The 25,143-nt window shown below is 41.7% G+C and overlaps 1 protein-coding gene across 2 annotated transcripts; it reads left to right on the top strand.

Moving 5' to 3' along the window:
• Window positions 1–20,488: 20,488 nt before the first annotated feature.
• LOC115678004 (exportin-2) lies at window positions 20,489–25,045 on the top strand. 2 transcript variants are annotated; one of them, XM_056318632.1, is made up of 2 exons: window positions 20,489–23,617; window positions 24,659–25,045. In XM_056318632.1, the coding sequence occupies exon 1, from the start codon at window positions 20,659–20,661 to the stop codon at window positions 23,611–23,613; it is 2,955 nt and encodes a 984-aa protein (XP_056174607.1). In that variant the 5' UTR covers window positions 20,489–20,658; the 3' UTR covers window positions 23,614–23,617; window positions 24,659–25,045. The 2 variants fall into 2 exon arrangements, with proteins under 2 accessions (XP_056174607.1, XP_056174606.1); XM_056318631.1 differs by having other exon boundaries at window positions 20,490–23,617; window positions 24,671–25,045.
• Window positions 25,046–25,143: the final 98 nt, after the last annotated feature.

Raw genomic sequence — 25,143 nt, 5'->3', positions numbered from 1 at the left:
TTAACTCTTTTTATTTTGTTTCTTCTCTTTTTTTTGCTTGCGGGTCCCACTCTCTTTCTTCTTCTTTCTTTCCATACCTTTGACATATCAGTTTTCGGCTTTTGCAAATTGTTTATGTGTTTTCTCTCTTGCAGGCCATGCTCTTCTTTTTGGAGTTACCTATGATTTCACGAATTTGAGTTCATGTTAAAAGCGTTTCACCACAAGTGCTAAGACACCTATTAAACCTTGACCATCCGAGTGAGAGGCTTCTAAGATTTGCCTATGAAATCCTCTATGTTCATTCCATCATTATTGTGACATTCTGAAATTCGACCCATTTTCGATATTTATGAAATGAATATATCTTCGATGCACTTTTAGTTAAATCTCACTCGGAATTGATCACTCTTGAGAAAACTAATCGTTGGGGAATAGCTAGCTAGAAATCAAGTACGTGGACCTAAAAACTTTGTCATGGATCGATGCTTCGATCATAATGATCGACGATGAGATATTTTGAGCCATTATAGACCGATCCAAGGATGGATATGTAACGATTCGTAAATGTTATACAGTAGGATCGCGGGTGATTCCGCTTGACCATTGTATGGATTTTGAATGATCCTAAACCTAATCCGAACAATCGCGTCAATTGGAACTAGTGATTGACCCTCGTAATTACATGACAACCGAGGTCGCCATAGCTCGAGTAAGCTTAGATGTGGCTCGATATCGAATCGGCCACGGGTTGATACGCGTAACTCCTAAAAGCCGCCCGTTAGTTTGAGATACACTAAAGTTGCGATTGATTGGTTTTAGCCATGAATTAAAATCCAGAATGGTATGTCGAACTTTCAAGATTCCACGAAAATTTATCAGACGTCGTCTCATCAAGCATGGCCAATTATTAGATCGCTCGGAATTATTGGAAAAGTGTAATTTGGATCGGGTATTGGAAAAGACCATTTTACCCCCGAAGATATTTGAATTCATTTGAAAGGTTGAAGGACAAATTGGACACTTATGTTTTCCCTCATTTGGCCGAAATTATTGGACCATTCTACCCCTCCTCTCCTTGCTTATTTATTTTGCTTGCCATTTGGTATTTTTGGGTAATTAGTGAGAGAAAATTTGTGAGCCATTGGATCTTGGCTTGGGGAAGGGGAAGGATTCTAGACCTTTGGATGATAGTGGGGTTGGTAATGGGGTTTTGTGAGTTAGTGGGATTAGTAGATGATCAAGTCTCTCTCTCTCTCTCCTTCATTCTCTCCCTCACTCTCTTCTCCCTTACTCTCTCTCCTTCGATCCAACCCCTCTCCTCCAACTTGCCGGACCAGCTCAGCCATTCCAGCCACCGTTTAGCCGCGGGGGACACGACGGAACAGCTGCCGGCCGCCGCCGTCGCTGCTCACCGCCACCACCCTCTCTTTCTCCCTCCTTTCTTCTCATTTTCGGTCACTACCATCCCCAACCGAGATCGCACCACCCCTCACCGTCACCACCATCCCTTGCTCGTCCCAGCCGTGGCACACCGTGACCAGCGCCACCGTCGAGCCTCCTGTCCGACCATCGGAGTAATTGCTTGGCTTTGCTTAGAATTCCTAGTAAATACTCCCTAAACCTTGGTTAGGACAATATGTTACCAATGACATGTGTAAGGGCTGATTAGAGATGATTTAGTGGTTGGTTGAGTTTGGTTGTTTGTTGGTTTTTGCTTGGTTGATTCTCGGATTAGTTGCTGCTGTGCCCTTGTGTTTTGTTATTTTTTTGGAAACTTGTGTGGGCCGAATCTGAGGTGGTGTTCTTCATGAAAGTTGTCTCTAACATCTTTAAGTATAACATAAATTAAATCTAGAATTTTTGGAGATCATTTGGAGACATTCGGAAGTCCATTTTCGGACCGTCTCAAATCTGCCGGATTTACTATTCATCTGACCTTCGTGTCTTTCCAAATTTTTATAAATTTTACAGGCCTCTTTTTAACAAAATTCCTTCACAAAAATTGTTAAGGACACTTGTTTCTATGACATATTAAAATTTCAAAGCTTTCTAAAGAGATTTGGGTACTAATTGAGATGCATTTTGAAGATCGGGTGACCTATCCTGACGGACTGATTTCCGTCTGACTTCAAGTGACAAAACGAGGTATTTACTGTCGGAACTGGGTTTCGTGTTCTTCATGAAAAATGTTTATCAATATGTTTCCTATGACATATCCAAAATTTAGAAATTTTGGAGTTAAATTACTATTTATTTCGAAAGAATTTCGGTCGCTGTGCAACTGCCTAGATTAGCCCCGATTCTGTGCAATTCGGTTTTCTCTCTCTCGGGGACTATTCGGTATTATTGTTGCATGTGAGAGGCGCGGCTGTTTGTTAGTTGAGTACAGATTCAGTGGCATTTGACTAAACAAAAAGATGAAAATTGGTTTGAGTGCTTAAATGCTCGTGTGGTCATATAATGCCATGAGGCGTCTTACGCGGGGATTTAACCCGTCTTGATGTGTTTTACGCGAGACGATGCCCAATTTATCGGATGCCCGGTGGGGGTCCGGATGCCAATCGCGGAGGAGGCCGGATTGATGCTCGTCATGGAATGCCGTCTTGATGCATATGACGCGGGACGTTGCCGTCACCGTTGCCAACGTAGTGGGACGATGCCCGGTTACGCCGAAAGACCGACAACCTAATTCGTTTTACGCGAGTTCGGGAGAGCCCGAGGGACCGTTAATAATCTAGACCTAGTGAGTGCGATATGCATTATGGAATGCTATGTTTGAAACTAATGTTGGGCATGTCTAGATTATTAAGTGTGCTATGCATGTTTGTGCCTCGATTTGGGTTGTTATGTTCAATGAGTGGTTGCCATGTTGTGGTGGTTTACTAACGTGCATGGCTTGTGTATGTGCCATGGCGAGGTAAGGGCGCCTGTGATTGATGTGCACGATGATTGATAGAATTGCATGTTTAGAACTGTCCGGAGGTACGCGTTAGCCTAAGCGAGGCTTGGGTAGTTACTTATTGAGATTTATTCTCATTGTTGTATCCCAAATCTTTTAGACCCTCGACCATGAACCTGAACGGTCCACTGCAGCGTTTTGGGGTACCATTGCATATGGAGCATATGTTGACGGAATACCTAGTGGGAGAAGATAGGGTTTACATTAGGCATGCTAGTACTATTTGGGTAGACGAGGGTGAGACCGTTTGCAAACCACATACCTTTTTAGCTTAGTTCTACCGGGACAGAGACGCGTTGTTTGGTCCACTCTGCGGATTTGATGGTTCCCCTGATGACGGAGTAGAAGGGTGGGACCCCATGGAGATTCTTTTACCAGATGGAGTTGTTACTAGTCTGGACACCGGTCCTGAAGATTCGATTCTCGAGTCGGAGCCTATGGAGTTTGACCCCGAGCCGGAGCCTGTTGAATCCGAACTCGAGCCGTCCGATGACATGGCTGATCCGGGTTCGCCTGAGTACTTTGAGTCCGATCGAGGGACGCTGCCTGGGCATCATGGGGGTGACTAATAGGTTTAATGCTCCCGTCTGTTATGTACTCCTTTTTGATAAAGAAGTTAGGCTAACCCAACCACCCGACCCTTTTTGAGTGTGCGTGGTTTGTAGTAGAGGCCTCTAGTAAGGCTTATATTTTGTGCAGTTGTAAGTAATGCTATGTTTATAAAGTGGTTTGTTGGTATGTTTCAATTGTCTCCTTATTATCTCGTTTGATTGCATGTTGTATGGAGAGTTCGAGTTGCTTCCGCATGTGTTGCTATTTAGTTCGTTTGTTTTTGGATCGGCGATAAGTCCAGGGATGTCGCATACTTAACGACTTAGGCGGGATGTTGCGTGCTCGTGGGATCAGGGCGTGACAATTATAAGCATCCTCCTAGTCTTCTTGCCGATAAGCATTCCAAATTCCATACTTCCTTTGCTTTGGAACTGCCACCGCGTGGGGTTGAAGTCCCCAGTTTGGCTCCTCAAGAGCATCGACTTGTCGTTCAACTTCATCGGGGAAAAGTCGTGGTCCATATTTGCTCCCACCGTTCCCACGGTCGCCCCTGTTGCCCGGCCGTTGCGCTTCGGAGCTGAATCGGGTCAATTTGTATCCCCTTGAAGCATCTTGTTTGAAGTCCGAGGATGTGCTCGGCACCATCGACTCCACCATCTGCTGGTTGTCTAGCTTGGTGGGACATGAGGACCGTATTGTTGATGTAATTGTTTGGCCTTGAGAACTCGCCAAACATATCCAAATCGTCGTCTCAAGACAAGATAACAATGCGGCAGTTGGACATCTGTCTCAAGAACTTGACAGCCCGAGGTGGTCGATCCACAGCTGACAACTCATCATCTCGGGACAAATGACGATGCAGTGGCTAGACGTTCGTCTTAAGAACTTGATAGCCCAAGGCAATCGATCCCCAACTGGCAATAACATGGAGGATGATCTTTTTTGTGGGGCTTATTGGGTTGTCAATATATGTGTACCTTGTCTTTGTGAATTCGATTTTTGTTAGTGTGAATGCAAGCCAACCTTGTCTTAACTCAGTGCCTTGCTACCTAAAGAGTAGGGAGGCATAGAAAGAAAAGAGTGGCCTGCAAGGGTGTAAATGGAGAGACCAATAGGCAAGAATTGAAAATAATTGAGACATGAAAGGCGTGAAAAGAAATAATAAGAAAGAAAGTGGGACCTGCAAGGGAAAAAAAGAAGAAACAAAATAAAGAGAGTTTTTTTTACCAGTTTTGTAAAATTGTAATAAAAGTGGTGGGCCATACAAAGGATGGTATGGTAAAAAAGAAGAAGAAGGAGGAGTGTCTAAGGTTTGTTTTCGAAAATAATTTCTGCTCAGAAATAATTCTTTTTTATTCTGTTCCCGGAAATAATTTCTAGACATTTGAAGGAGAAAATATTCGGTGGTTTACTATAACCACGTCACATGCCTACGTGGTGTATATTTTCTTGCGTGGACCATTAAGAAATCGCCACGTGGCGATTGACGTGGAGAGAGAGAAAGCCCTATTATGGAGGCTCCTTCTCCTCTGCACACCTATTCCCCCTTAAAGAAGACCTGGGGGAAGGCACGGAGCATTAAATGCGAGCCATACTCTCTCCTCTTTCTTTTTCACGTTTGAATGAGATGTCTTTCCTCATTTTTGGGAACTCTTGTCCTTCTTCCCAGATTGCTTCCCTTCCCTCCTCCTTCATCTTCACTTGTGTCCTTTACTTCCTCCAGAAATCGCCGGTGAGCTTGGGTTTCCGGCGAAAAGCGGACGGCATGTCCCCTTGTGGTCGTCGGCTCCACAACATCGCCGTGGGCTCCGCCTCTTGGTTGTGGGCTCCGCTCATCACCGTCGGCTCCGCCTCGTGGCCGTGGACTCCACCTCGTCTCCTCTGCCTCGTGGCCGTTGGCTCCGCTCGTGGCCATCGCCTCCACTCGCTTCGTGGCCGTTGACTTCGCTCACCTCGTGGCCTCCGCCTCGTTCTGCCTTATAGCCGTCGGCTCCGCCTCGTGGCCGTGGGCTCTGCCTCGTTGCCTCCATCTCTTGGCCGTTGGCTCCGCTCGTGGTTGTTGCCTCCGCTCGCCTCGTGGCCGTCGACTCCGCTCGCCTCGTGGCCTCTGCGTCGTTCTGCCTCGTGTCCGTCGTCTCCACTCGTCGCTATCGGCTCCATCTAGTGACCTCCGCCTTGTGGCCGTTGGCTTCGCCTCGTCGCCTCCGCCTTGTGGCCATCGGCTTCGCCTCATGGCCATAGGCTCCGCTCGTGGCTGTGGGCTTCGCCTCGTCACCTCCGCCTCATGACCTCTGCCTCGTGGCTGTCGACTTTACCTCGTCGCCTCCATCTCATGGCTGTCGGCTCCGCCTCTCCACCTCGTGGTCGTCGACTCCACCTTCACCTCTAGAGCTGATCATGTTAGGTGCTATAAATTTTAATCCACCACAAGTAATGTAATTTGAGTTCATATTAAAGTTGTTTAGACCCATGGTAATCCGCCTCGTCCATATCAGGTTAGGTGCTGTAAACTTTAATCCGCCTCTCGGTCGGCTTCGCCTCGTGGCCATTAGCTCTGCTCGTGGCTGTTGGCTCCGCCTGCGGAGCCGGCCAGGTTAGGTTTTATGAACTTTAATCCACCACAAGTAATGGAATTTGAGTCCATATTAAAGTATGGTAATTTGCCTCGTCCATTTGCCTCATCCATTTCGGGTCCTTCTATAAACTTTAATATGCCTTTGCCTTGTTTGCTCCGCCTCGTCGCCTTCGCCTCAAGCGCATCGCCTCCACCTTCGAAGCCCCATCGACTCCAAAGTTTTCAGGTTTTTCTGGATTCTCGGTGAATGAATTGGAAACTAAAGTTTGCGACATTAGTAAAATTTTAGGTGACCACGATTTAGGAATGGATGTGTTGTTTGCACTGTTCTCATGGAACTAATTATTAATTGTTAATTGGGAGGGCTCTCAAGTGAGTATAATTATCTTCGGTTTCTTCACACTATTTAATTTTTGACAATTGATGTCATATTAGAGTGCCAAAAAACTCTGTTTGATGTTGAAGCTCTCTGCAATTGGTGACTGAATTTCACTATATGTGGATCAAAAGCAATTCTTGATTTTCTTTTTTGTTCCTCTGTTAGTTTTGCCACCGTAGGTAACTGGAGGTGAAGTTTAGAGCACATGTTTATCCTATGTAAAAACATGATAAGTGGTTTTGTTAAATGGTTTTGTTAAATAAACTAAAAAGGTTGTTACAGGTTTTATTATGAAGCTTTTTACTTATCTATTACATTGATTTGTTATTCAAAAACTGTTGTTTGAATTATTTTTTGTTGATTAAATCTAATCTAATTTTGATTATATGATATTATTACTTTAGTATGACATCTCGAGGATCTTCGAATTGGTCGGTTGATTTGCCATCAAAGATATGTCCATGTCCTCAAGGGAAATTGTGCATGGTAAAACAGTGCAAAAGAATCCTATTAATTGAGGAAGGTTATATTATGCTTCGACTTGTAATGTAAGTGTATCAATTTACCATATTGTGCATGTAGTGACATTTGTAATACTTGATATTGCTTTACACTAATTTATTTTCAGATAGATAATTGTCGGGGCTTTGTGCAATGGGTTGAAGATTATATTGAGGAATGCAGGATCTATTCACCTAAAAGTGTGGACATAGTCAATTCTGGAGAGGCATCAAGCGAAAATGAAGAATTGGCAATCATAAAAGAAGATTTGAAGTTGATTAGAAGAAAAATAGGCTTTATTATGTCAATAATAATATTATATGGAGTCATCATATCTTTCCTTCTTGGAATTGTGATATCTATGTTACTATATAGTTAATTATATGAGTCAATCTTGATGGTTATGTAGAACTTGTTTTACTTAGAGTATAATGAATTTTTGTCTTTCTTGAGACGAATATGTAGAGGTGATTTATGATTATTCAGCATTGGCTCGTCTGACTTTGATTCCATAATTAATCAAATCGAACTCGAGTTCGAAATTGGTACTATGTCGGGTCGACTCAATTTGATTACCCTATTACTATTATTACTATGCACAATAAAACACGGCGGAGCCAAGCAAAGAAACGCTGATGGGAGTCAACTCTACTTGGCGTCTGTCTGTCCGTCAATATTTATGTTAGTTTGGAGGAAGAACAAGAATATGTAATTTCTCTTTTTCGCTGTCTTAAAATGAAATGATTATTATCTCAAAATGAAGAAAAATTAAAATGGATGCCCTTTTTAGTAAATGCATATTAAAGTAGACGAGGAGAACAATCATCTATTCCGTGAGGGTACCAACTTTGTAGTGCATTTGTATTTAAAGTCCTTGGTTAACAACCAATATGACATGACAATTGGTATTACAAGTTCACCGGTCATTGTTATTCATGAAGGTAGGAGAAATGTGATGAAGCTTGCTCATTGTCAGCACGCTCAAGACAATTGACTGAACAGGTGCATGACATCATTCATATTTGTAAACTAGATGAAACACAAAACTTCACAGGTTCTTTTTCAGCAGTAGGTAAGACCTAGGATAGACAAAAAATCGGGACTAACTCGAGGGTCTATCTAAACGCCCCGCATCCCGAATTGCAAGAGCCAGAGTAACTTGGATAGAATATACAGCGATCATCCCACTCCTGTGAACAAATTTGCGCGAAACTAGTCCATCAAATCCAAACAAACTAGTCAAACTAGCGTATGATCTTCAGTAAAAATAAGTTCCTTCACAAAAAGCAAACTGAACACCCGACTCTGCAAGATTAGGCTCCGACTTAGCTATGACGCCATGAGCCGCAAAAGCTAAACATTAGCATTAGCATGGCAAGCAAGTTATGTTATATGTAGGAGAGGATTTGAGAGAGAGAGAGAGAGAGACATCTGCGACACCAATCAGCATCATCTGCTTATGCCAAAGTCTTCCGCATGATGATACAGACCGTAGGCTCCTGGTACTTCCATCTTCCCACTCGGATGCTCATTTCTTGCAAGACCAACTAGGAACTTATCAGAAATTTGCAACTCCAATTGCGCTTACGCAAAATTGGCTTTCTACCAAGGAACATTTGCAATTCAGTTACCATCATGGAAACACAATCTCCGTTATTCAGGTGACTCTTACTGCTCCGTATGATATTTACTCAAAACACCATTAGAGGAGGAACTAAATAACACTCACATTGTGAGAGGTGCAAAGTCGGTGCCATCACTGCAAGCTATTTCCACAAAAATTGTGCCATCACTGCAAGCTATTTCCACAAAAATTGAGCTTTAGCAAGTCACAACCATTAGGCAAGATCACTAACATTTGACTTGATTTAAGAGCTTCAAAGCCAGAATAACTTGGCTATGAACATCGTCCACCTAACTCATTCAATATGCAGACTCTTCCAACAATATGTAAGCTTAGTATTCACAAAATTTGACATCGTCAAGTTGCTAGCAATATAACCAAGGGTCAATCCTGCCCAAAAGTAAGAGTATCATAATAACTTCATGCCTTTAATTGATTAAATACTTTGTATAGGAATAATTTCATGCGTTTCATTGATAAATCATTCTATCAAATTAAACAAGCATCATACCATGTGTGAGGTGCCTCTTGCACATGAAGACGCTTTTCTCTTTCGCTTTTCACTAGTGCCCTTCAACCGAGTGTTTGGTACACCTTTTGGTCTTATCCGAAGGGGATCAAATATTTGAATTTCACAGTTTTCTTCAACTTCAACTTCATCACTTTCCACTAAGAAATTGATACATTCATTATATGTCAAAGATTGCATTTTGTTTGTGATTTGGGAGCGAAGACACAGCAAAGATGTAGTTGCAAGCTCCTCCGTAACATCATGGTTCGCACTAACATTCATAACACTGAAAGCCAATTGAATCAATTTCTTCAAGCGCAATGTTTTTGACTCTACCGCAGCATGAGAGCTTTGTCCAACATCCCAATAAGTCCCTTGTTTTGCAGCTTTTGTCCACCTTTTCAGAATGTATTGTGAATGAATGCCTGTAATATTTACAACATGTTTCAAGATACATAAAGTATGCCTACACAACCATCCTTGCATTTTAAATAACTTGCAGCTACATGTAATGGTTAAATCACTTGGACTAAAGCAAACAACATGCCTCCTTTCACTACTTTCAGTTGACACGATATAAGTATGCACTGGCCCATCAGTTTCTAATCTACAAATAAACATAGACAAAGCATGCAAGAACTCATCCTGGAATTTCCTATAAATGACATGAGTGTATACATTTGCAGTATGTTTCAAAATTCCACTATTTTTAACCATAATCTATGGCTTTCCTCGAGCACACTCAAAATCATCAACAACTTCAGAATTGCGCATTTTTTCTGCTTGCTTCTCATAATGATTGACAAATTCAGACAAAGTCATGGTCTTACACGCCATATCTTGGAAGACTTTATTTGTGCTCTCACTTCTTTGTGTGGATCTAATTCGTATAGAAAAAATATCTTGGCCAAATGCAGGACACCATTTATGACGCAACCGGTACAAGTTATCCAACCACTTGTGGTCCCCCAAGCTCCATTCTTGACACATAGCTTTGCAAATATTCTCCATTTCCAATTCGGACTCACAATAATATAAAAGCTTATGCCAATAGTTATCGCGAAAACCCGATTTTCCAAAAAGATGCCAAATATGATGCGTAGCATTTTTCGCAATGTGCCATACACATAAACGATAATTAGTATTTGGAAGAACAGTCTTAATGGCATTTGTCATGGCATGATATTGATCAGTGAAAATAGTCTTTGATACTTTATTACCCATTGCCTCTAAAAAGGATTGAAATGCCCAAACAAAAGAAGCAATAGTTTCATCCAATAAAAATATACAACCAAAGAAAACATTCTTCCAATGATGATTCAAGCCAACGAAAGGTGCACATATCATATTATACTTATTTGTACAGTAAGTTGTATCAAATACCACTACATCTCCAAAACTTTCAAAGTCCAGCTTGGATACACCATCAGACCAAAAAAATTTGGTCAGTCTTTGTTCCTCATCCAGTTGAAATGTATATGAAAAATTTCTTAAATTTGATTGTAAGAAATTAAAATTATTAATGAGACTTTGACAATCATCCACACTAATCAAGTCCCTTCTCTTCGATTGTAAGAAATTTTGACAATCACGTAAAGTAAAATCAATATTCTCCTGTCCTCCCGCTTCACCACTCAGGTAAGAATACGCTTTCGTAGCCCTTATATCAGCTCCAGCCATTAAAGTCAAAATACTTTTATTAGTATCTATCATATACCGGTATGATCGTATCAAATGTTTTTGTTTATCGTCGATGAAAGGATGATTATGAACATCGTTAAACTTGTCGACTATCCAAACTCCATTTTCAATTTTGAATTTTATGCAAACTTGACATCCAGTTCTCTTCATTGTCCTATAAATATTTTTTTGTTCATGAGGTGGGATTCGTGGAGAGTATCATTCACAATTACAAAGAAATGTGCATGTTCACAATATTCCTTTACTAGTGTTTGCCTTTTGTCCTCTTCTCACTCCAAATCCCTTGGAAATTGCATATGCATTGTATGTCCTATATGCTTTATCCTCATCAGCAAATATCATGCCAATTCTAAATTCAAACTCTTTATCAACATTATGCACGATGATATTATCCTCAGCAGCCTCTACAAATTATTAAAAGAAAAAATCTAATCATTTAAATAAGACATATAAAGTGAAAACAAACTTTAATTATAAAAAGATGAGTCATACCCATTTGTCCCGAGAACAAATCTAGCTAGCGGCAAAGTAATCGGAATAACCTGTTGAAAATTCGTGCAAATGTAAGTTAGTGACAATAAAAGATTGCGAAGTGTGCATATTTCAATCATAATAGAAAACGACATACTCACTTCTCTGCAAGCCAATTCTGTTTTTGTCCTTGCTCTTCGTTATGCAGCCAACATGAACATTACTTCCTCCAACTACAAGCTCTACATACCACCATAAACAAGGTTGCCATTACAGAATATTCAATTCGGTGGATTCACGATACAATGGGGAGGGGCCGCCCATTGTGAGCAGATTCCAATGCTCCATTAACTCTTAAGACTGAAAAATCAATACTCAACAGTAAATGAACAATAGAGGAGTACCTGTGAGCAGATTCCAATGCTCCTTGATACGCTAAAAAGAACAGTATAGTATCTGTTCCTTAGTTTTGACCTACAAGAATCCCCAACCACACGACACATACACAACATTGTAAAAATTCCATCAGGTACAACACTAGAGCTTGGACCCACAAAATGAAGTGTAGCTTAATTTGTGCACACACAAGTGCTATCTATACTTATTTCATTTTGTGGTGATTCTAAGAAATTATATTAGCCAATTAACAAATAACTAGATGATTTAGAAAACCTCAATTACTTTGAAAGAAATCAAACGTATATTAAATCAATCTTTCTTGTGCAAAACTTTATCATTGCATAGTAATTTCGACTTGTAGACTGAAAAATTGGAAATGTTTTATCATCATGCAAGTCTAGTCATTCTCTCTTTCATAGTATTCCCTTCTATATGAATTGAGCTTGACTTAGTTAATTGTGACAGTTTCAGAACAACGTATCACAATGATAAAAAGTGCCCTTGTCTAGATAGATAAGAAAATCCCATGAAAAGATGAAGGAAAAGAAGACACTAGTTGATAGGAAAAATAGTGTCACGCCCCGAATCCTACGAGCTCGCAACATCCCGCCGCGGTCATTATGAATGCGACATTACAGGACTCGTCGCCGACCCAAACGACTTACTAATGAGAGAACACATGCGGAAGCGAACTTGAAACACCCAAACAATAATCATAGAAAGGGATAGTAAAGGAAACACATTGATACACAAACAAGCGAAGCCACTTTTATAAATATAAGGTTAGTGTGACATTCGAAATTTTCTTCGTAGTTTATAATATTTAAGATATTTAGTAGTGAGAGTTATTAAGGTAATAAAATTAGTTTAGTAATTGTCAACGAGGACCGATACGCTCTAAATTACGTATCGAATGAATTTCAAGCATTAAAAATTTTATTGAGTTAAGGTGTTACTTATATGCTATACTTTTTATTTATGATTTTAGCGATTTCAAAATAATTTTCTGATTTACCGGCATTTCAAATGAATACCGATTTCTCCGTTTATTTACCACAATGTATAGTATATACCCAAAATAATTTAATATCTTCCTCTATTCAATTAAATTATGCTATTTGTCATTATATTAGCATGAATAAATGTCTTAATTTTCATCCTATTTTGTCATATGCCTAATTGAAATGCTTGGAACCTAAATTTATGACATAATGCATGACCTATTACATTTTAACCCTAGTAAGTTTTTATCTAAATATAACTATAGTTACTTGTCATTATAGTCTTTAACCCAAGTAAATTAATGTGACCCCAAAATGCTTTTAATTATGGTAAAATTTTGGGAAATAAGAGGCTTCAGAACACTTCTTCTTCTTCATATGCACCACTCCCTTCTTCTTCTTCTTCTTCTTCTTCTTCTTCTTCTTGTCCTTCTACTTCCCGAGCAAATTTTCTTTTCGGCTTCCTTTCAAAAAAATAAATAAATAAATGTATATATATATACATATATCAAAGTTCAAGCGCACTTTCAAACGAGTTTCTTGACAAGGTATATTGTTGAATTTTCCTTCCCTTTTTCTTTATCAAATATGCTTTGTTGTTTTCACAAGAATAAGATTTGTTAATTTTTAGTATCTATTTTGTTTTCAAGGTGGTTAGAGGTTTGCTTTGTTGAAGATTTCACTTTGAGTAAGTGAAAACTCTAAGGCTAAGCTAGAATGATTTATTTAGTGCTCTTGATCTTGGTTGGTTGATGGTTTGTTATTTAGTTTGGATTTTATGTTATGTGTGAGCAAGTTTCAATAGTGTATGTTATACTATTGTGATTGTTGAGCTTGAATTACAAAGTTCTTTACATGTCTAGATGTCTTTGAGAGATTATTAGTATGTTTTGTTGCGTCTTGAATGAGAAAGGTGGGAAAATGATAAAATTAGGCATAAAAGGGTATTTTGGTAAATTTTGTTGTCATGGTAAGGAAGAATTTCGAATTTTACAGAAATAAAGAGAGGCTGTGAACAGTGTTAATTTAAGATTTTTAATGTTAATTAGTGGGTTATTAAGTTTTATTAATTAAAGGAAATCAAACCGGTTGAAAAAAATGAGTTTATAAGCTTTAGGGGCAAATTTGTAATTCCGCCAAAGTTGAGGGGCGAATTTGTAAAAACTGGAAGTTCTGGGGACTGATTACAGTATGTGGAATCTCACTTTAATAAGTGGTTAAGTTAGTTTTTAGAGATAATTATTTAATTAGGTCATATATTTAACTGGCAAAATTGGAGTAATTTTGTAATAATTAATTAAAAGTGGGCAGTTTTGAAAATTTTGTAAAATATGTGGTGTCTATAGTGTAATTAAAATGTTTGTGTGTTTTAAAGCACAAAAATATTATCATTTAGTTTTTAATTTAATTATTATGACTTGGTTGGTTGAAAATCGAAAATTATGGGTAAAATTATAAAATGAGAAATTTTACTAGGATAATTTTCTAATTTCAAGAATTAAGAGTCATAGAAATGATCCCTTTTATATGTGGTAATAGTGAGCTTGATCAAGGGGGATTAAGATAATAAATAAATAAATAAAAAATAGATGAGATACTAAATTATAAAGTAGTAGTATTTAAATGTTAGAGAACTTGCAACAATGCTCTTCTAAATTGTTATTGGCTTGGTGAAATGAAAAGGAAAGTTCTCATGTTGAAAGGTGCATAATTAATTGATTGTCTTGTATATTATGTGAAATGACAATAGATTGACATGTTGTTGTTTGCGTTTGTAATTATGAAAATACGTGACATGTTTTGCGTTATAATTAATTATGTATGTCTTTGATGTTAAGTGATTAAGACATTTGCTACAGCCTATTCGCCGCTGAATGAATTCCCTTGTATGAGTTATGGATAAGACTCTGGAGTCAGCTAGATGTTCTACCGTATGAAACGGTTCTCTATAAGGTTGAGATGATATGAAATACTATGATGACATGGCTCTTATGGTCATGGTATGACATGGCTTTGCCATGGTATGATGTTAAGAAATGATCATAATCATGCGGATGTACAGTGATGTATTTATCCTCACTAATGAAGAGGATACCCGTGATGAATGGGCTGAGACGTGGCAAAGGGTTTGAATGATTACGTCCCCCACGAATTGGTGATGACGATACCTCGTTAGTCGAGATGTCTCGTGAATCGAGATGGTCCTGGCTAGTGACGAATATGAATCGATGAGATGTTATGCGATATATATGATATATAATATGCCATCCATTTTCACCTAAATGATTGATTTTATGCAAAATTATTGTTGTTTTATTGACATGTCATGATTGGAAGGATAGTATCATTATTCATGTATTTTGTACTGCTTTGGACTCATAATTATTGTTGATACCAAGTTGAGTGGTGAGTGAATCTTCTATTTAGACTTAGAGATTTCAATTACCGGGCCTCGGCTCATTCCTTATTTTTCAGATATGTAGGATGGATCCCTCACCGCCGTCGCGTTTTGGAGCTCATATATTTTTTTATTATAATTATGAAGACATTATTGTACCTAGATCACTAGTGGTTTATACTAGGTGTACTACCGTTTTATGGGTCGACATGGGGTTACCAGAATATATAATCCATAGTTATGTAGCTTGGTATGTGAATATTGCGGGCGAGTTAGTTGGATCGCTTAGAGGCTTCGATGGTCCTTCACGGTTTGGCGACAATGGCATGTCGTTGGGTGAAGTCATCGACCCTTAGTTGATGGTCCGTCAGTGTATAGACAAGCTTTTAGGCGTAGTAGTTAAGTGATGAAGTTAGACGACTCTAACCTTTTCCAGTAATTATGTATTTTGTTTTTTTTGCCGAATGTTGTATTGTAAAATTTGATGTTAATATTTATAAAAAGATGCATATGTATTTTATTATATATGTCTGGGAATGGTGTGAATGCTTTATTATGCTTCCACATGTTTTAATAATTATAAGAAAAAAATTGGTAAAGACACGTATCGCACGTGACGTTTTGGGGCGTCATAGTTAACCACGGAAGATACAATTTACAAACCTTACAAAGAGGCAACTTCCTATCGGACCACACGTAAACAAAAAGGGATTGGTGGTTGGGCTAATTTAACTTCTCTATCAAAAGGGGCGGTCCAAAAAGGATGGGGTATCCAAACCCACTGACCCTACTGATAGTAACCGAGAGGCGGCTCAGGATCGGACTCCATGCCGTCCGGGTCAGACTTCGAATCGGACACTTCCCCATATGGGGGATTGAGATCCATGGGATCCTAGACTTCCTCCCCAATACCACCCGCAAGAGGTCCATTAAAACCACGAATGGGACCAAACACCACATCCCCTTCTCGTATAAACCATGCTACAAACCGATGGGCCTTCCACCTGGGTAGACCCTCGTCGACCCAGACAGTGGACTCGTGTTTCTAGTAAGCCATGTCTGGACTAACTGCATACTCCATAAACTCCGCGTCTGTCTCTACGCACACCAAAACGCAAAGGAGGATGACTCACGGTCGGGGGTATGAAATGGCTAGATAACAACAATGAGATAAAACTCAATAAGCAAGCTCTTTAAGCCTTGCTTAGGATAACACGTACCTTCAGATCGCCCTAACATGCAATTCTAGCATAATTCAATGTGCCATGAACAATCATAGGCATTTTTACCTTGCCTTGGCATACATATGCCCTTGCACATTATAACCATCATAACATAGCAACGCTCCCCCGAGCACACACGATACAAACCATGACATAGCATGCAAAACACAATCCATAATCTAGACATGCTCAACATCGATCTCAAGCATATAGCATTCCCCAATGCATATCACATTTGTAGTTGTCCAGATTATTAATGACCCCTCAGGCCACAATCGAACCCCTGCCGGTCTTTCGGCATAGCCGGACATCGTCCCGCTTCGTCGGGCACGGCAACGTATGGGATCGAACACCCCTCGGTAAGTCGGGTACCGGACGGCATTCCATAAATGAGCATCGGTCCGACCTCTACCTTGACACGGCATCGTTTAGAACTCCCGCCTAGACGGCATCCGAACTCCCGCCGAGCATCGTCTAGAGCCCCCGCCTAGACGACACTTTCATGACAATGCACATACGTCATTCACTCAATACCAATTCTTATCTTTGCAATTTAGCCAATGCTGAGTGTTTATGATGTGCCAATCTCTATTAACTAAAATGTCATGAAACACATTTAATTTCAAATACGGATAGCATGTCCATTCCACAAATAAGTCCCATTAGCCAATGACGAGTCGAAATCAATCATCATGCTCTAATCTAGCCACTAATCAAACCATAATCAAATTAGCTACAATTCCATTAAATCAAGCCATCAAACAATCGAACACAAATGGCCATTAATTAAACAAACACAAACCGCCATTAACTAACTGAGATCAGCCCCTAATTAAGTCCACTAAACAGCCACTAAACGGACATATAATTGGCCATTAAACAAACCGCAATTAACTACAAATCAACCAATAAATCAGCAACTAATTGCCAATGAATCAACCAACAATTCAATACAAGGTCAAGCCCAAATCAGCCACTAAACTAATCAAGATCAACCACTAACTACTCAACCTCAAATCAGCCACTAAACTACCTCAAAATTAGCTACTTACAATCCCTAGATAGCCCCTAAACACATCCATTAGTCACCTATTGTCATAATCAAGGTTTAGGAAGTCACTTACTCAAGAACTTAAGCAAGAAAGCCAAGCAAGGCAGCTTCAATAGCCACGGCGAGGCAACGGACGGCAAGCGGCTCCGACGGTTCTGTGGCGAAGCGACGACCACAACGGATGGCTAAGACAGTGGTGGTACTGGTCGCGGGTGATGGTGATGGTGGCGACGGTGTGGGAATGATGGTCGAACAAGAGAGTAAGAGAGAGGAGTCGGCGGTGAGGGTGGCTGGTCTGCGGTCAGCCACGACAAGGACAGTGGTGGCGGACGGCGGTTCTTGGCGTTGGGTGACGTGGGCCGGAAGGGCAGAAGCTTCGGGTGTGGCGGTGGTGTAATGATCGAGCAAGGGAAATGGAGAAAAATGGAGTGAAAGAGGCGGCTGCGAGCAACAACGGCTGCGGCTAGTCATGGTGAACGGCAGCGCTCACGGCGGTCGGACGGCTGCTAGTGGCCGATGGTGATCACGGCTGGGGGCTGGTCAGTGGTGTTCGGCCAAAGGGGAAGGGAGAGAGGGAGAGAGAGTGAGAGTAAGTGATCTTGATCAAATGGGAGAGAGAGAGAAAGCCTATCTACCCCACTCAAAACCCCATCAACTATCCCACTGAGAACCAATGGCCTAGATTCTATCTTGATCAACACTCCAAGATCCAATGGTCACTATCCATTCTTTCTAGTGGCAATCTAGTAAATAAGCAAAGAGGAGAGGGGCAAGGTTGTCCAATTCGGCTGGCCAAGAGAGGGAGTCCAATAATGTCCAATTTGCCCTTCAACATGACAAAGGAATTCAAAATAACTCAGGGGTAAAAAGGTCTTTTCTAACTTCCGATCTGAATCACGCTTTTCCGAGAATTTCCAGGCGAACCAATAAATAGATGAGCGTAATGAGGCGACGTCCGAATGATTAGTCTTGATACTTTTGGAAGTTCGATACCCAAAGTTCGGATTCTAATTCATGGCCAAAATCGATCAATTGCGACTTTAGTGTATCTCAAACTAACGGGTGGCTTTTAGGAGTTACGCGTGTTCGACCCGTGGTTGATTCGATATCAAGCCACATTTAAGCTTATTCAAGACATGGCGACCTCGGTTGTCATGTAATTGCGATGGTCAATCACTAATTCCGAAGAACATGATCATTTGGAATTGGTTTAGGGTCGTTTGCAATCCATACAATGGTCAAGCGGAATCACCCTCGATCCGATTGTATATCCTTGGCGAATCATTCCGCAACCATCCTTTGATCAGTCTATAATAGCCCAAAATTGTCCCTCGTCAATCCTTATAGTCGAATGGTCAATCCATAGTCGAGTTCTTAGGTCGCGCGTACTTAAGTCTTAGCTAGCCTCTCCCTAACGGTTAGTCCTCTCATGAGTGATCAATTCAGAGTGAGATTTAACTAACAATGCATCGATGAAATAATCATTTCATATATATCTGAAAAGGGTCAAAATTCAGAATGTCACAAATAGAGTTGATAGAGATCATAACTAAGAACAGCATGTACCTAAAATGAGGTAGAGGTCATGAGGCAGAGCTAATGGTCACGAGCGGAGCCGACAACCACAAGGCAAAGGTCACGAGGTAGAGGCGACGAGGCGAACCCGACGGCCACGAGGCAGAGGTCACGAGACAGAGCCGTTGGCGACGAGACAGAACGAGGCGGAGGTGACAAGGCGAGTGAAGCCGACAGCTATGAGGCAGAGCCGACGATGACGAGCGAAGCCCACGACTACGAGGCGGAGCCCACGACGACGTGGCGGAGCTGACGGCCACGAGGGGACAGGCCGTCTGCTTTTCACCGGAAACCCAAGCTCACCGGCGATTTCTAGAGGAAGCAAAGAACACAAGCGAAGATGAGCCTGTCCGGTTTTCGCCAGAAACCCAAGCTCGCCGGCAATTTTTGGAGGAAGCAAAGAGCATAAGCGAAGATGAAGGAGGAGGGAAGGGAAGCAATCTGGGAAGAAGGAGAAGAGTTCCCAAAAGTGAGGGAAGACATCTCATTCAAATGTGAAAAAGAAAGAGGAGAGAGGATGGCTCGCATTTAATGCTCCGTGCCTTCCCCAGGCCTTCTTTAAGGGGGAATAGGTGTGCAAAGGAGAAAGAACCTCCATAATAAGGCTTCCTCTCTCTCCACATTAGTCGTCACGTGGCGATTTCTTAATGATCCACGCGAGAAAATATACACCACGTAGGCATATGACGTGGTGATAATAAACTACCGAATATTTTCTCCATTTGAAGGCGTTTGGTAACGATCCAAAATTTCCATTCATGAAATAAAAAAAAAAACATAAATGCGTTTGATAAATGTACAAAATTTCTTTTTATTAATAATATTTTTAAATATTTTAATATTTCTTTTCTTTTTTTTCTTTTTTTCTTCTTCTCATTCTTGGCAATGGTTGGCGATCGGCCGGTGAGGGCGTCGTGGCCCACATCGGCGAGGGCGAGGGCAGCCCTGGTCCGATCCGGCGAAGGCGACCCTCGCCCAGGCCACGAGGGTCCAACCCTTGCCGGCCCTGGCGTGTGGCCGGCCACCAATCGCCAGTCGCCGGCGACCCGGCCATGGCCAAGAAGAAGAACATGAAAGAAGAATAGGAAAGAAGAAAAAGAAAAAAAAATCTTTCTTATTTCTCGTTCTTGTTCCCAGAATCAATAAGCAATTTTTTTTATTTTTAATTCTGTTCCAAAACTGATTCTGGGAACAAAATATTTACCAAACGGATTTCTATTCCAAAATTGATTTTGGGAATAAAAGAATAAAATCAGTTATTATTTGACCAGTTATCAAATGCACCCTAAGTTAAAAAAGGAGCGGAAAAAGCGCGGTCCAAGAAATAAAAACTATAGAATTCAATCGAATTTCCTGCCACTTCAAGCTTGGAATTCATCGCTTGCTTCTCCAATTTGGGCCCAATGAATGAAGGTCGCCAGCCCAAAGCACCATGGGTCGGGTCCACCCTGTCCTGGTTTGCACCAAAAATTCAAAACGCCGGGCCGACACCGCGAAAACCAAAAAATATAGCGCTCCAAACATAAATAAAGGCAAAAAAAAAGAAAAAAAAATCAAGAGGCCCAACTTTTCCCCCTGTTTTCCTCCTTCCGCTCCCCCCCAGCGCCACTGCTACTGGAACGGCTCTGCAATCGCGCACCCTCCTCCATTAGCTTCTTCCTCATTCGAAAAATCTCGCCTAAAACCCTAGGCGACGACCGGACCCCCGAACCCCCCGGCCATCGGAGCTCCTCCTCGCTCGAGCTGCAGCTTCCCCATGGAGTGGAATCAGGAGACGCTCCAGTTCCTCTCCCAGTGCTTCCTCCACACCCTCTCCCCCTCCCCCGCCCCTCGCCGCCAGGCCGAGTCCTCCCTCGCCGACGCCGCCGACCGCCCCAGCTACGCCCTCGCCGTCCTCCGCCTCGTCGCCGAGCCCTCCGTCGACGAGCAGATCCGCCAGGCCGCCGCCGTCAACTTCAAGAACCACCTCCGCGCCCGCTGGGCCTCCTCGCCTACCCCCAACGACGCCGCCGCCGCCGCCGACGCCGCCCCGGCCGCCGCCTCGGCCCCGATCCCCGACGCCGAGAAGGAGCAAATCAAGGCCCTCATTGTCCCCCTGATGCTGTCCTCGTCGGCCCGTATCCAGAGCCAGCTCAGCGAAGCCCTAGCCGTGATCAGCAAGCACGATTTCCCCAAGCTGTGGCCCGCCCTGCTCCCCGATCTCGTGTCCAATCTCCAGAAGGCGTCGCGGGCCTCCGACTACGCCTCCATCAACGGGATTCTCGGTACGGCGAATTCTATTTTCGAGAAGTTCCTTTACCAGTACAAGACCAACGATTTGTTGCTTGATTTGAAGTATTGCTTGGATAATTTCGCTGCCCCTCTGTTGGAGATATTCCTGAGGACTGCTAAGCTAATCGACGAGACCTCGTCTTCTGGTCAAGCTGTGAACTTGCGACCTTTGTTCGAGTCTCAGAGATTGTGCTGCCGGATTTTCTACTCTCTTAATGTGCAAGAGCTGCCGGAATTCTTTGAGGATCATATGGCTGAGTGGATGGGTGAGTTCCAAAAGTACCTTACTACTAGATATCCTGCACTCGAGGGCAGTGGCCCTGACGGGCTTGCGCATGTGGACGAGCTTAGGGCTGCCGTGTGTGAGAATATTAGTCTTTATATGGAGAAGAATGAGGATGAGTTCAAAGGTTATTTGGATAAGTTTGCATCTGCGGTTTGGAGTTTACTTGGGGACGTGACTCAGTCCTCTAGTCGTGATAGGTTGGCCATTACGGCGATTAAATTTTTGACGACTGTCAGCACGAGTGTGCACCATAAGCTGTTTGAAGGTGAGGGCGTAATTCAGCAGATTTGTCAGAGCATTGTGATCCCCAATGTGCGTCTGAGGGAGGAAGACGAGGAATTGTTTGAGATGAATTATGTCGAGTTCATTAGGAGGGACATGGAAGGTAGCGATCTTGATACTAGGAGAAGGATTGCATGCGAACTTCTCAAAGGTATTGCTACATATCATAAGGCAGAGGTTACTGCCATTGTGTCTGCTCAGATACAGAACCTGCTGACGTCATTTGCTGCAAACCCAGCCGCCAACTGGAAGGACAAAGATTGTGCCATATACTTGGTTGTTTCACTGGCGACAAAGAAGGCTGGGGGTAATGCTGTTTCTACTGATGTCATTAACATTGAGAGCTTCTTCACGTCTGTTATAGTTCCAGAGTTGCAGCGTCAGAATGTGAACGAGTTTCCCATGCTAAAGGCTGGTGCTCTTAAGTTCTTCACATTGTTTCGGAGTCAGATAGCTAAGGGCATTACGTTGCAGTTGTTTCCTGATTTGGTTAGGTTTCTTAGTTCGGAGTCCAATGTAGTTCACTCTTATGCTGCGAGTTGCATTGAAAAGCTTTTGCTTGTTAAGGATGAGGGTGGGAAAGCAAGATACACCTCTGCAGATATCAGCCCCTTTCTTATGGTGATTATGAACAACCTTTTCACGGCTTTGCGGTTTCCTGAATCTGAGGAGAACCCGTACATTATGAAATGTATCATGCGAGTCCTTGGGGTTGCCGAAATCTCCCAAGGGATCGCTGCACCTTGTATTGCTGGGTTGACCTCCATTCTGAATGAAGTTTGTAAAAACCCAAAAGATCCAGTTTTTAACCATTATTTATTTGAGTCAGTGGCTGTTCTTGTCAGGAGGGCTTGTGAGAAGGATGCCTCTTTAATATCATCTTTTGAAGGAAGTCTCTTTCCCAGCCTCCAGACGATATTGGCCAATGATGTCACTGAGTTCTTCCCCTATGCATTTCAGCTGTTGGCTCAGCTTGTTGAATTGAACAGACCACCCATTCCAGCTAATTACATGCCGATATTTGAGATTCTATTGTCGCCTGATTTGTGGAATAGAGGTCCAAATGTCCCTGCGCTCGTGCGTCTTCTTCAGGCATTTCTTCAAAAATCACCGCATGAACTCAGTCAGGGAGGTAGGCTAAGCCAGGTGCTTGGCATATTCAACAAACTAATCCTGTCCACAAGCACGGAGGAACAGGGTTTCTTTGTCCTCAACACTGTTATTGAGAATCTAGATTATACTTTGATTGCGCCCTACATCCCCCACATCTGGCATGCCTTGTTTACACGTCTCCAGAATAGACGGACTATCAAGTTTGTGAAGTCTCTTTTGATATTTATGTCGCTGTTTCTGGTCAAGCATGGTCCCCCTAACCTTGTTGACTCAATGAATGCTGTTCAGCCCAACATTTTTGTCACGATTTTGGAGCAGATTTGGATACCAAATCTGAAGTTAATTGCCGGGAATGTTGAACGTAAGTTAACTGCGGTTGCTTCAACGAGGCTGCTCTGTGAAAGTCCACTTCTTTTAGATGCAGCAGCTAGTAGACACTGGGGAAAGATGCTTGACAGCATTATGACCTTGCTTTCACGCCCTGAGGAGGATACGCTTGCGGAAGAGCCAGATGCTCCCGATGTAGCTGAAAATGTGGGTTATACTGCCACTTTTGTTAATCTCCGCCATGCTGGAAGGAAGGAAGAGGACCCTCTGAAGGATATAAGGGAACCAAGAGAATTTGTGGTGACTTCTCTGGCAAGACTGTCTGCCCTGTCTCCTGGGAAGTATCCTCAGATCATCAGTGAGAATCTTGATCCAGCAAACCAGAATGCATTACTTCAGCTCTGCAGCACTTATAACTGCCCTATTGTTTGAGAAGGTACTAAACAGACTTTGCAAGTCTGTGTCTCTACTATTTCTTTCTTTTCACTATGCAAGATCTATGTCTGTGTTTTTCCATTGGGAGTATGTCTTGCAACTCACGGAACATCAATGCATTAGAATTGACAACTGATTATTCAGATTAAAATGGACTTAGCGTGTATGTATTTTTGAAGACCTTATGTTGTAATAACTTTTTGGAGCATATTTCATCGTTCATTTTTAGCAATAAGTTGGAAAATGCATGGCCATTTCCGGAGTTGCTTTGGGGGTATAAGTTGGATTACTGTTATTTTGTACACTTTCATATCCTGCTTTCAGCCCTCACTTCCTTTATCAAGCAGACGAGATAAAGTGACCCAACTAGTCATTTTTTAAATTATGGAATAGTTTGGTGATGAGATTTTTCTATTACACACTTTTATATAGTTTCCCTCACATACCCTACATGGTGTGATGTCTAATAACACATCTAAGTAAACTTTATCGAGTTTAGGTAAGCATGTATATATCATCTGTACTTCTGTAGTCCCCTTGAAAGGTCACTGTGTATATGTCCCTCGCCTCTAGATGATGGTGGTGCTTTAAGTCGGATGCATGGATGAGCTACTTACTGATTTGTGGCTTGGTGCCATTTCAAAAGCTTATTTAAGGACATTGTATCTGTGTATTCAGGAGTTTCTTCTTTTAATTATTTAATATTTATGTTGGTCGTGGGAGACAATGTGCATGTCAATAGGGGACTCTTCTTGATGCTTGTGTTTAATATTTGTTTGTCTTTGCAGTTGTCACTGTTAATTTAATGTCTTTGATAACTGATGTAACTTGTTGACCTGATAGTCATGTGATGCCATCTGATCGATGAGTTTTATAGGAAAAACCTTGGTAGTTAAACCTTAAAATACCAGTTACTGATCCTGCTTGTTCCAGAGTTATTTAATATAGAGTCCAGACTCTTTGCAGTTGCCGAATAATAACACCACACATATTGTTGATCCTTTGTGATGTGAAAGATAGTCACGGGTCTTCTCATTATCAGTATCTTTTGCAGATATGAGGGCTCATTTGGTGGTTCTTTTTGCAAGTTGCATGCTGCTTAAAGGTTGTGAGCAAATGGAACTTCGACTTCCAAGTGGTGCAGTTATCTGGTCTGGGGACTGGGTTTCACGAAGTGTTTTACATGATAATTGCATAGAAGCTTTACACAGTTTTTGAGTCCTACGGCTCTTTGGTCGTCGTCTTTTGAAATTTTTTGATTTCAGGTTGTATAAATCTTGATTTTGTTGTTAATTATCCCCGAGTCTTGCTTAAAAATGCGGCGGTAACTGTAATCTTGTTCATCTGTCCCCAAGTCTTGCTTAAAAAATGTGGCTGTGACTTCGATCCTGGTCAAGATCTTTAGTTGAATCGAAAACTATTTGCCCCCTTTTTTTGTTGGTTCTTTCGTTTCTTTTATATCTTCAATTTGCTAAAAGATGGTCACTTCTTTGTGTGGTTGGTCATCTTGTCAATTACAAAGCCAGT

This window comes from Syzygium oleosum, unplaced genomic scaffold, assembly GCF_021117445.2.
Source record: "Syzygium oleosum isolate NSW1041296 unplaced genomic scaffold, Sole_v2.1 Sole_v2.15, whole genome shotgun sequence".
In the NCBI taxonomy this organism is placed as follows: Eukaryota; Viridiplantae; Streptophyta; class Magnoliopsida; order Myrtales; family Myrtaceae; genus Syzygium; species Syzygium oleosum.
This window is presented reverse-complemented; position numbering and strand designations above follow the sequence as displayed.

Coding starts and splice junctions, on each gene's coding strand:
- LOC115678004 (XM_056318632.1), top strand. CDS start 20,659: ATGGAGTGGAATCAGGAGACGCTCCAGTTCCTCTCCCAGTGCTTCCTC.